This window comes from Electrona antarctica (assembly GCF_951216825.1).
Source record: "Electrona antarctica genome assembly, contig: scaffold_1042, whole genome shotgun sequence".
Classification (NCBI taxonomy): domain Eukaryota; kingdom Metazoa; phylum Chordata; class Actinopteri; order Myctophiformes; family Myctophidae; genus Electrona; species Electrona antarctica.
In genome coordinates this window covers 12501-24907 of record NW_027638752.1, presented here as the reverse complement: position 1 = coordinate 24907, position 12407 = coordinate 12501, and the positions used below count along the sequence as shown (strand labels likewise).

Here is a 12407-nt window from a genome sequence, read left to right as displayed (position 1 = left end):
ACACACACACACACACACACACACACACACACACACACACACACACACACACACACACACGAACAAAGACTCTGTTGATCGGAGCACATTCCATAGTGCATGTTAGCACTGTACACGTCGCACGCACACACACACACACACACACATGTGTCCCTGTACAGCTCATTTCAAGAACCCAGGAGGGTGATTTAACATGGCAGCACAGACCTGGAGGCCTGCAGGTCTTCATAAATATACAACGATAAAATGACCAGATTTATCTGCTAGTTGGTCTTTATAGTTGACTTGTTGTGTTTTACAACCTTAGCTGCACTGCCAGCGATGAGAAACGAGGACAACTCATTGGAATACGTGTTTTTCAAAAGTCCATGATACATTTCCTCTTTGGCTTTTTCATTCAGGCGTCAGGCTGCAAAGTTCCACTCATTAATATGAACTCATATGTAACCAGTTTTCATTTATTTGACCTTTTTTTTAATTAATTCATAATTCCATGTATTCTGAGACCAGATTTGACTGAGAGACTGCCATTGCGCAAATTCCAGCTTTTCACCAGAGGATTTTCCCAAAATGAGTTAATAGCACAGGCAGACTCTTCACATACTAGAGCATGTCTGAAATAAGTGTCAGAGCTGAAATCGACATGTAAATATGAAATAAATGCTTAAACATGTAGCTAGGAGTAATGTTAGAGACCACAGAAGTGAACCTTTCAAGCCTGTTTTCTCAACTCGCTGTTTCTCTGCAAGACATTACTCTATAAGCCATATCTCCTAAACTGGTGGGTCAAACTGAACAACCAATATGTCAATTTAAAGCTATGATTCCCTGCTTTCATATGATATAAAAAAAAGAAAATTCAAAAAAATCCAATGGCAGTCCCTCAGTCAAACTTAGTCACACTTATGGTGGAAACGTTGCATGGTCAACACTGTTGGTTCTCAGACAAAAATGTAAAAAAAAAAACACCGCTCATATGCTGAAAGATTTAGGTGAGGTGATGGAGTCACAATTGCAAGGTCTACTGACCACCTTCAGGCATGGTGCACATATTTGAGTGTGCGGAGCCTCCCTTTATTTTTGTGAAAATAGCCGGACTGCAAACTCACAAAAGGTTACAAAATATACTCTGATCCACTCCAGAAGGTCCATCCATAAGCTGCTTCTCCAGTGGGTTGGTGGTGGGCGTGTCATCAGTATGCCTGACCAAAAAGGCTAATTTATACCGTATGCAAAATACTGCAGGCTAATACAGTGACATTTCTTTAAAAAAGGACCCTGCTGCTGCTGTTATTACTGAAAAGCCAGTGTTGTGTCTGGTCTTTGTGTAAAGAGAGAACCACTGTGCTGTTTGATGCTGTAATGTGGTTTTATAATGAAGGTTGACGACGTGGTCATCTAGCTGCTTCTGAAATGACATTCTAACGCAGAGAGAGAGAGTCTTTTCAAGTGGTCAGCTGTTCTTCTGTGGCGCACTGAAGCTTTGTTATTCATGCTGAGATGAAGTCTGAGACTAAAACATAATTATTGGCTTTATTCATTGTGTCGTGTGATCTTAATTTACATAAAGAAAGTAAAAATCCCCCCTCTGTTCACCCTAGAGTTGAAGAGTGGCGTCATTGAGGGGGCAGGGGTCTAGAGTTGAAGAGGGGGGTCATTGAGGGGGCAGGGGGGGCAGGGGGGCAGGGGGGGTCATTGAGGGGGCAGGGGTTTTGAAATGCATTGTTTTCAACGAGTGGCACAAATAGCAGCCATTTGAGGCATGTGTGCAACATGACAACTGTTTTAATTACAGTGACAACTAAAGTCTGTTTATGTTGTACTATTACTACAAAAAACAATCTGAAATAAAGCGATTTAAGATCATCTCTCTCTCTCTCTCTCTCTCTCTCTCTCTCTCTCTCTCTCTCTCTCTCTCTCTCTCTCTCTCTCTCTCTCTCTCTCTCTCTCTCTCTCTCTCTCTCTCTCTCTCTCTCTCTCACCCCAGGAAGAGTAGCTTCTACTAAGGTAGCCTGGGGAGGCAGCTCCCTGGGGTCCACCCATAGGGTCCACCTATGCTTTCTATGGCACAGGCAGCTCCCGGCAGGATCCGCCGGGAGAATCTAGACGCAGCTGCAAGACATGAGACTAATTCATTAGAGCGACAGAGAGAGAGAGAGAGGAGTGTGTGACTGTGTGTGTGTGCGTGTGTGCGTCAATTTAACAAAGGTGCAGACGATCAGAAATCAGCAGAGAGTGAGCTACTCTATGCCGAATTGAAGTGGACTCGGTCCCAGACTTTTTTTTTTCTCCCTGGAAATAAAAACGTCTGGGTTTCCGAGGCTACTTCTAAGGTAGTAGCTAATGGAGATCCGAATAAACAATGAACTCTCTCTGTGTCTCTATGTCTCTCTCTCAGTGCCTGAGGTAAGGAAGCATGTCCAACTAGAAAAAGTGCCCTTCTGGGCACAGGTCTCCACCAGGAGGATAGGAGTGTGTGTGATGTTTGGCAAAATGTTAAGGAGTGTTTGTTTTTTGCAACAATTTTCTTCATTGTGTTGAGGAAATGCAGAGTCAGATCACTCATAGCATCTCTGAGGATAGAATTCTGGATGAGCAGGACATGTGCAGCATTTTGTACAAAACGGGCCACTCCTGAAGACTTTGGAAGGCAATCTTAGCCAATCAGTGTAGAATCTGAGAAATCAAACAGACTCGTCTTGATCACATGACTACATGAGATCATGTATACCGATTTGCATGAGATTTGGATGAAATCTGTGCGACTAATATAAACAATGTTTTGCAGAAATCGGCCTCATGTGGCGCTATAACCGGCAGATGTGGAGGGATGCAGGGAAAATGTTTTTCCATGCCTCTAGGGAGTGCGCATACAAAGTTGTACACAGAACGATTCAGTTATAGGTAAAAACAGGAATTGCCCTGTTATAGCGCCACCATGAGGCTGGTTTGGAAAATAAATTGTCATGTCGTCATCAGCCTAGTGGAAATGTGCGTGTATACTTTCACGGAAATTGCACACTGTGTTTGTGATTTGTAGCATTTTGTTCGAAACGGACCAATCATGTGAGCTTTTGAAGCGAATCTTAGCCAATCAGGAAGGCAGATGGGAAATGGTGCAGATCCGTGTTGATCACATGACTATGGAGATTGTGTATACCGAATTGTGTGATGTATGGATAAAATGTGTACGAGTAATCTACAGAAATGTGTTTTGCCTAAATCGGCCTCATGGTGGCGCTATAACAGGCCGTTGAGGAATATTTGGGGCAGAGGTTCGTCGTTGGCATCCAGGGAGTGTGTGTGCAAAGTTTGGCATGGATCGGGCCAACGGTGCCGGAGATTAGCTGGTAACAGACGGACGGAAGGAAGGAAGGAAGGACGGACGCACACACACGGACGGAGTGCAAAACATACTCTCTCCCCATGCCTTCGGCCTGGTGGAGACAATGAGTTAACTCTCTCTCTCTCTGTGTCTCTCTGTCTCTCTCTCAGTGCCTGAGGTAAGGAAGCATGTCCAAGCGCAGCCTGTTTGTTCGCCTGGTGCCATGCCGATGCCTCCGTGGGGAGGAGGAGGCGGTCACCTCCCTGGACTACTCCCACTGCAGCCTGGAGACCGTCCCCAAGGAGATCTTCAGCTTCGAGAAGACCCTGCAGGAGCTGTGCCTCGACGCCAACCAGATAGAAGAGCTCCCCAAAGTAAGTTACCCTCTCTGCCTCCATGCCAACCAGATAGAGGAGTACTTAGTTTAGACTAGTCATTGGTTAGACCAGTCATTAGTCCTACAACCTATCTCAAACCCTCACCCTAACCCTAACCTCCCACGGGGCAGCACACCTAAACACCTAACCTTAACCCTCTCCCAACCCTTAACGCACCCCTCACCAACCTTAATCCGGTCGTCTTAACGCACCCCTCACCAACCTTAATCCGGTCGTTTTAACGCACCCCTCACCAACCTTAATCCGGTTGTTTTAACGCACCTCACCAACCTTAATCCGGTCGTCTTAACGCACCCCTCACCAACCTTAATCCGGTCGTCTTAACGCACCTCACCAACCTTAATCCGGTCGTTTTAACACACCCCTCACCAACCTTAATCCGGTCGTTTTAACGCACCCCTCACCAACATTAATCCGGTTGTTTTAACACACCCCTCACCAACATTAATCCGGTCGTTTTAACGCACCCCTCACCAACCTTAATCCGGTTGTTTTAACGCACCCCTCACCAACATTAATCCGGTCGTTTTAACGCACCCCTCACCAACATTAATCCGGTCGTTTTAACACATCCCTCACCAACCTTAATCCGGTCGTTTTAACACACCCCTCACCAACCTTAATCCGGTCGTTTTAACACACCCCTCACCAACCTTAATCCGGTCGTTTTAACACATCCCTCACCAACCTTAATCCGGTCGTTTTAACACATCCCTCACCAACCTTAATCCGGTCGTTTTAACGCACCCCTCACCAACCTTAATCTGGTCGTTTTAACGCACCCCTCACCAACATTAATCCGGTTGTTTTAACGCACCCCTCACCAACATTAATCCGGTCGTCTTAACGCACCCCTCACCAACCTTAATCCGGTCGTTTTAACGCACCCCTCACCAACCTTAATCCGGTCGTTTTAACGCACCCCTCACCAACATTAATCCGGTTGTTTTAACACACCCCTCACCAACATTAATCCGGTCGTTTTAACGCACCCCTCACCAACCTTAATCCGGTTGTTTTAACGCACCCCTCACCAACATTAATCCGGTCGTTTTAACGCACCCCTCACCAACCTTAATCCGGTCGTTTTAACGCACCCCTCACCAACATTAATCCGGTTGTTTTAACACACCCCTCACCAACATTAATCCGGTCGTTTTAACGCACCCCTCACCAACATTAATCCGGTTGTTTTAACACACCCCTCACCAACATTAATCCGGTCGTTTTAACACACCCCTCACCAACATTAATCCGGTCGTTTTAACGCACCCCTCACCAACCTTAATCCGGTTGTTTTAACGCACCCCTCACCAACATTAATCCGGTTGTTTTAACGCACCCCTCACCAACATTAATCCGGTTGTTTTAACACACCCCTCACCAACCTTAATCCGGTTGTTTTAACGCACCCCTCACCAACATTAATCCGGTTGTTTTAACACACCCCTCACCAACATTAATCCGGTCGTTTTAACGCACCCCTCACCAACATTAATCCGGTCGTTTTAACACACCCCTCACCAACATTAATCCGGTCGTTTTAACGCACCCCTCACCAACATTAATCCGGTCGTTTTAACGCACCCCTCACCAACATTAATCCGGTTGTTTTAACACACCCCTCACCAACATTAATCCGGTCGTTTTAACGCACCCCTCACCAACCTTAATCCGGTTGTTTTAACACACCCCTCACCAACATTAATCCGGTCGTTTTAACGCACCCCTCACCAACCTTAATCCGGTCGTTTTAACGCACCCCTCACCAACATTAATCCGGTCGTTTTAACACACCCCTCACCAACCTTAATCCGGTCGTTTTAACACACCCCTCACCAACATTAATCCGGTCGTTTTAACGCATCCCTCACCAACCTTAATCTGGTCGTTTTAACGCACCCCTCACCAACATTAATCCGGTTGTTTTAACACACCCCTCACCAACATTAATCCGGTCGTTTTAACGCACCCCTCACCAACCTTAATCCGGTTGTTTTAACGCACCCCTCACCAACATTAATCCGGTTGTTTTAACACACCCCTCACCAACATTAATCCGGTCGTTTTAACGCACCCCTCACCAACATTAATCCGGTTGTTTTAACACACCCCTCACCAACATTAATCCGGTCGTTTTAACGCACCCCTCACCAACCTTAATCCGGTCGTTTTAACGCACCCCTCACCAACATTAATCCGGTCGTTTTAACGCACCCCTCACCAACCTTAATCCGGTCGTTTTAACACACCCCTCACCAACATTAATCCGGTCGTTTTAACGCACCCCTCACCAACCTTAATCCGGTCGTTTTAACGCACCCCTCACCAACATTAATCCGGTCGTTTTAACGCACCCCTCACCAACCTTAATCCGGTCGTTTTAACACACCCCTCACCAACATTAATCCGGTCGTTTTAACGCATCCCTCACCAACCTTAATCTGGTCGTTTTAACGCACCCCTCACCAACCTTAATCCGATCGTTTTAACGCACCCCTCACCAACATTAATCCGGTCGTTTTTACGCACCCCTCACCAACATTAATCCGATCGTTTTAACGCACCCCTCACCAACCTTAATCCGGTCGTTTTAACGCATCCCTCACCAACCTTAATCCGGTCGTTTTAACGCACCCCTCACCAACCTTAATCCGGTTGTTTTAACGCACCTCACCAACCTTAATCCGGTCGTTTTAACGCACCCCTCTCCAACCTTAATCCGGTCGTCTTAACACATCCCTCACCAACCTTAATCCGGTCGTTTTAACGCACCCCTCACCAACACACCCCTCACCAACCTTAATCCGGTCGTTTTAACGCACCCCTCACCAACACACCCCTCACCAACCTTAATCCGGTCGTTTTAACGCACCCCTCACCAACCTTAATCCGGTCGTTTTAACGCACCTCACCAACCTTAATCCGGTCGTTTTAACGCACCCCTCACCAACATTAATCCGGTTGTTTTAACGCACCCCTCACCAACATTAATCCGGTCGTTTTAACGCACCCCTCACCAACACACCCCTCACCAACCTTAATCCGGTCGTCTTAACGCACCCCTCACCAACCTTAATCCGGTTGTTTTAACACACCCCTCACCAGCCTTAATCCGGTCGTTTTAACGCACACCTCACCAACCTTAATCCGGTCGTCTTAACGCAACCCCTCACCAATCCGGTCGGGTCCGTTTGGTTCCATTTGTACACTCTCAGAGTTAAGTTAACATTGATTTAACCAATATGTCAATTTGAAGCTATGATTCCCTGCTTTCATATGACATGAAAAAACGAAAATTAAAAAAAATCCAACGGAAGTCTTTCGATCAAATCTAGTCACATATAAACGGGGGGTCCCAGAGATATAAACGGGGGGTCCCAGAGATATAAATGGGGGGTCCCAGAGATGGAAATGCCATTCAACGGGTTGAGAATCACTGCTAGAGCCTAAATGGGTTAATTTACGAAGAAAAGAAAACAATAAAAAGTACTGATTTTAGAAGGAATTTGTAGAATGGGCTACGTCCAACCAGGGAAACTCCCCCTGGTGGAGGGGAAAGGAACTGGTTGGAATAACGTGTTCCTTCCACGCGTTACGTCCAACCAGGGAAACTCCCCCTGGTGGAGGGGAAAGGAACTGGTTGGAATAACGTGTTCCTTCCACGCGTTACGTCCAACCAGGGAAACTCCCCCTGGTGGAGGGGAAAGGAACTGGTTGGAATAACGTGTTCCTTCCACGCGTTACGTCCAACCAGGGAAACTCCCCCTGGTGGAGGGGAAAGGAACTGGTTGGAATAACGTGTTCCTTCCACGCGTTACGTCCAACCAGGGAAACTCCCCCTGGTGGAGGGGAAAGGAACTGGTTGGAATAACGTGTTCCTTCCACGCGTTACGTCCAACCAGGGAAACTCCCCCTGGTGGAGGGGAAAGGAACTGGTTGGAATAACGTGTTCCTTCCACGCGTTACGTCCAACCAGGGAAACTCCCCCTGGTGGTGGGGAAAGGAACTGGTTGGAATAACGTGTTCCTTCCACGCGTTACGTCCAACCAGGGAAACTCCCCCTGGTGGAGGGGAAAGGAACTGGTTGGAATAACGTGTTCCTTCCACGCGTTACGTCCAACCAGGGAAACTCCCCCTGGTGGAGGGGAAAGGAACTGGTTGGAATAACGTGTTCCTTCCACGCGCTATGTCCAACCAGGGAAACTCCCCCTGGTGGAGGGGAAAGGAACTGGTTGGAATAACGTGTTCCTCCACGCGTTACGTCCAACCAGGGAAACTCCCCCTGGTGGAGGGGAAAGGAACTGGTTGGAATAACGTGTTCCTTCCACGCGTTACGTCCAACCGGGGAAACTCCCCCTGGTGGAGGGGAAAGGAACTGGAATAACGTGTTCCTCCACGCGTTACGTCCAACCGGGGAAACTCCCCCTGGTGGAGGGGAAAGGAACTGGAATAACGTGTTCCTTCCACGCGCTATGTCCAACCAGGGAAACTCCCCCTGGTGGTGGGGAAAGGAACTGGTTGGAATAACGTGTTCCTTCCACGCGCTACGTCCAACCGGGGAAACTCCCCCGTCAGGTGTAAAAGGAGCAACTTGGACACTCATGCATGAAGGAAGCATGAGTTCAAGTCCGTTGCTCTCCCCAGGTTGGTGGAGGGTGTGTAGAGCCCAGGATCACATTAGATAATTGACACAGGGGTGAAAAATGGGTTACAAAATTGTGGGATAAAAATTATATTAAAAAGAAAACGTCTAAATTAGTGGTTTTGTTTGGTTCCTCCCTCGTCTCCGTAGCAACTGTTCAACTGTTTGGTTCCTCTCTCGTCTCCCTAGCAACTGTTTGGTTCCTCCCTCGTCTCCGTAGCAACTGTTCAACTGTTTGGTTCCTCTCTCGTCTCCGTAGCAACTGTTCAACTGTTTGGTTCCTCTCTCGTCTCCGTAGCAACTGTTCAACTGTTTGGTTCCTCTCTCGTCTCCGTAGCAACTGTTCAACTGTTTGGTTCCTCTCTCGTCTCCGTAGCAACTGTTCAACTGTTTGGTTCCTCTCTCGTCTCCGTAGCAACTGTTCAACTGTTTGGTTCCTCCCTCGTCTCCGTAGCAACTGTTCAACTGTTTGGTTCCTCTCTCGTCTCCGTAGCAACTGTTCAACTGTTTGGTTCCTCTCTCGTCTCCGTAGCAACTGTTCAACTGTTTGGTTCCTCTCTCGTCTCCGTAGCAACTGTTCAACTGCCAGTTGCTGCAGCGACTGAGCATGCCCGACAACGACCTCACGGTGCTGCCGGCGGCCATCGCCAACCTCGTCAACCTCAGGGAGCTGGACGTCAGCAAGAACAGTGAGTACCTGTTTATACGCTTCATTATTAATATGTGCATTAAAATTCAGTTCTGAGTCGATAATAACCCCCAGGTTCTTTACTGTGTTTGTATTACCTACAGTTAGGCTACCAAGTCTATTAATTATTAGAGCTGGGACTCGATTACAATTTTTAATCTAATTAATCAGAGGCTTTGTAGTTAATTAATCTTGATTAATCGCATATCATTATTTGACCCGAGAACAGTGAGAAAGCTATTTTTTTCAAATGGATTTTGGTATACTAGTGAATCAATGAATAGTGAATACATAAGTTTAAGCAATAACACATTGTTTTTGTAGTAATAATAGGGGTAATAAATTATAATAATATCTCAAATTTAATAATGTATATAGAGCTTTTCTGAGTACCCAAAAATGCTTTACAAGGGGGACATGATAAATCAAAAACAACTTTATTAGGGGAAAAACACTAAGGAATGAAATAGATGAAATAGCTGGGGAAAGCAATATTGAAGGTTTGGATGGTGGGGCATGTCTCTGAGAGTTTGGGGAATGCATTCCACAGGGTTGGGGGGGGGGGGGGGGGGGGGGGCTTGGTGCAGCAAATATGTGACATGACCATAAGAAAACACCTCTGTGTTTCTTCCGTGGACATACAGTAACAGCCATAACAGATTTTACATTTTATTTGGCCATAACCGTTTAGTTAGAAACCATGTCATCTGGTCGGGTCCTTGAATTGCTACTGGTAGTTGGAATAACGTTAGCTCTGATCCATAGTGTTAGAAGGAAAGTAGGCTTTCACATATTTTTTTGTGCTAAAAACGAGGGGCTGCACAGCCTGCCCTTCCGTGGGTGTGAGGGGAAAGGATCAAATGAAGTACCATAGAACTCCTCCTGAGTCCTAACTACGCTATGGACCAGAGCTACTGTTGTTGACGTTAGCTTCCAGGCTAGGCTCGGTGCAACATGTTTCGCATCAAGCCGATACTGGAGGCTTGACGAGGTGCGGTGATATGCGAATTCTTTATTGAATAATTGCACACAACTGTGCTGTAATCCACGCTATCATCGGATAGCCTTTTAAATCCTATTTCCAATCCACGGGGACAAGCAAAGTGATCTCAGCGGCTTCCCCCAGTCTGTGGTGAACTGTCTGGTGGTCGGACACTTCACTCGGTGAACTGGCTGGTGCGCCGGTCCGTCTGAAAACTGTCCCGTGACAACGTTCCGCGGTGAAAGAAATAGTGCGATTAAAATGCGTTAATTTTTTTAACGCGTTAATTTTTCTGTAGTTAATTAATCTCAATTAACGCGTTAAAGTCCCGGCCCTATTAATTATTGATTATTTTTGTTCACTAGAACTAGAACCAATTATGAGAATCTCTGTCTTGTCTTCATTTAGTTTGAGGAAGTTTTCACTCATCCAGCATTTAATGCTGGATAGACAAGAGCACAGAGGTCGTCTGGAGCTACAGAAAGATACAGCTGTGTATCGTCAGCATAAAAATGGAAATTTACTCTGTGAGCATTGATAACTTCGCCCAGCGGCAGTATATACAAGGAAAATAATAAGGGGCCAAGTATTGAGCCTTGTGGAATACCAGAACAAATTTGGTGGTCGTCTGAGTCAAATTCAGCTAGATTTACAAAATAGCTTCTGCCTGTTAAGTAGGAGGTGAGCCAGGATAAGGCCGTGCCTGACAGGCCTACCCAGTGTTCCAGGCGTTCTATTAAAATTAAGTGGTCAATTGTGTCGAAGGCCGCTGTTAAATCCAGGAGTAAGAGGACGGATAGATGTTTCTTGTCTGCAGATAATCGAAGATCATTAATTACTTTGACAAGTGCAGTTTCAGTACTATGCCCTTTCCGGAAGCCAGACTGAAATGTATTATGCACTTTGTTTTCTTGTAGAAAAGCATCTAATTGATGATACACCATTTTTTCTAAGACCTTACCCAGAAAAGGTAAGTTAGAAATAGGTCTATAATTTTGGAGCACAGAGGGGTCCAGGTTGTGTTTTTTGAGAAGAGGTTTTACCACGGCCATTTTCAGAGAGTCTGGAAAGATGCCTGACTCCATAGAACTATTAACAATTCTTAAAATATCTCCAATTAAACAATCTAAAACTTCTTTGAGAAATGGGGTGGGGATAGCATCCAATGAACAGGAGGATGATTTGTGCTATCATTTTACGGAGTTCCTCTTCATGAACTGTACTAAATACTAGTACTATACTATAGGTTGTTAATGGTAGGGTCACATATTATGCCAATTATGTAAATTGCTCAACATATGCAAGTTAGCATCCGGCAGTTTCTACATGCTGGGGACCCATACTCAACATTTATAACATAAAACATTGGTGTACTCAACATGTCCGGGTTCACAATGGGGCTCTATGGGCTGGCTACTAGACTAAGATGTACTGTAGACAGACAGACAGGCAGGCGGGCGGGCGGGCGGGCGTACAGCATTTATCGAAAGATATACTCGACTGATATTATCAACCAAGAGCAAATCAAACAAGTGTTGGAAGTAGGAGGTGATACGTGTGTGCGTGCGTGGTGCGCGCACGTGCACACACTCGGGCGTGTTGACATTCAAAGCAGCTTAGCCGGCTTCACAGAGCACTCTGTGCTTAAGGGTTATGGACACAAAACAAAGTGGCTGCAAAGTAAAGCTCTCCTCTCTCTCTCTCTCTCTCTCTCTCTCTCTCTCTCTCTCTCCCCGAGAGAGAGACAGAGACAGAGACAGAGAGAGAGAGAGAGACAGAGACAGAGAGAGAGAGAGAGAGAGAGACAGAGACAGAGACAGAGAGACAGAGACAGAGACAGAGACAGAGACAGACAGAGACAGACAGAGACAGAGACAGACAGAGACAGAGAGAGAGAGCTGTCTGCTGGAGTTGACCTACTGCACACAGGATGTGATGTGTGTGTTGACGGCTTGCACAATGTTACTGCAATGATCAGGTGTGTGTGTGGTTCTCACGGTGTCTGTCAGCGCTGCATTGATTGATTGCTCAAAATGTCAATCTGGATTTTTCCTCCACAAGAATTGCGATCACGATTCTCATTTTATTGTATGGTCTTTCCTTTCTGTCTGTAGTCTGTAGTTGCTGAACATTACTGTCACCTGGAGCCATAACTCCTGTAGTCTGTAGTCTGTAGTCTGTAGTTCCTGAACATTACTGTCACCTGGAGCCATAACTCCTGAACATTACTGTCACCTGGAGCCATAACTCCTGAACATTACTGTCACCTGGAGCCATAACTCCTGAACATTACTGTCACCTGGAGCCATAACTCCTGAACATTACTGTCACCTGGAGCCATAACTCCTGAACATTACTGTCACCTGGAG

The 12407-nt window shown here is 46.2% G+C and overlaps 1 protein-coding gene across 1 annotated transcript in view; it reads left to right on the top strand.

The window, feature by feature from the left end:
* Positions 1–3513: 3513 nt before the first annotated feature.
* Positions 3514–12407, top strand: part of LOC306917732 (leucine-rich repeat-containing protein 7-like) — a gene marked incomplete at its 5' end in the record, with an annotated part of 17295 nt that continues 8401 nt past the window's right edge. The window contains 2 exons of the mRNA XM_079530634.1: positions 3514–3699; positions 8940–9057. Coding sequence (XP_079386760.1) covers positions 3514–3699; positions 8940–9057 — 304 coding nt within the window. The remainder of the gene's footprint in view (positions 3700–8939; positions 9058–12407) is intronic.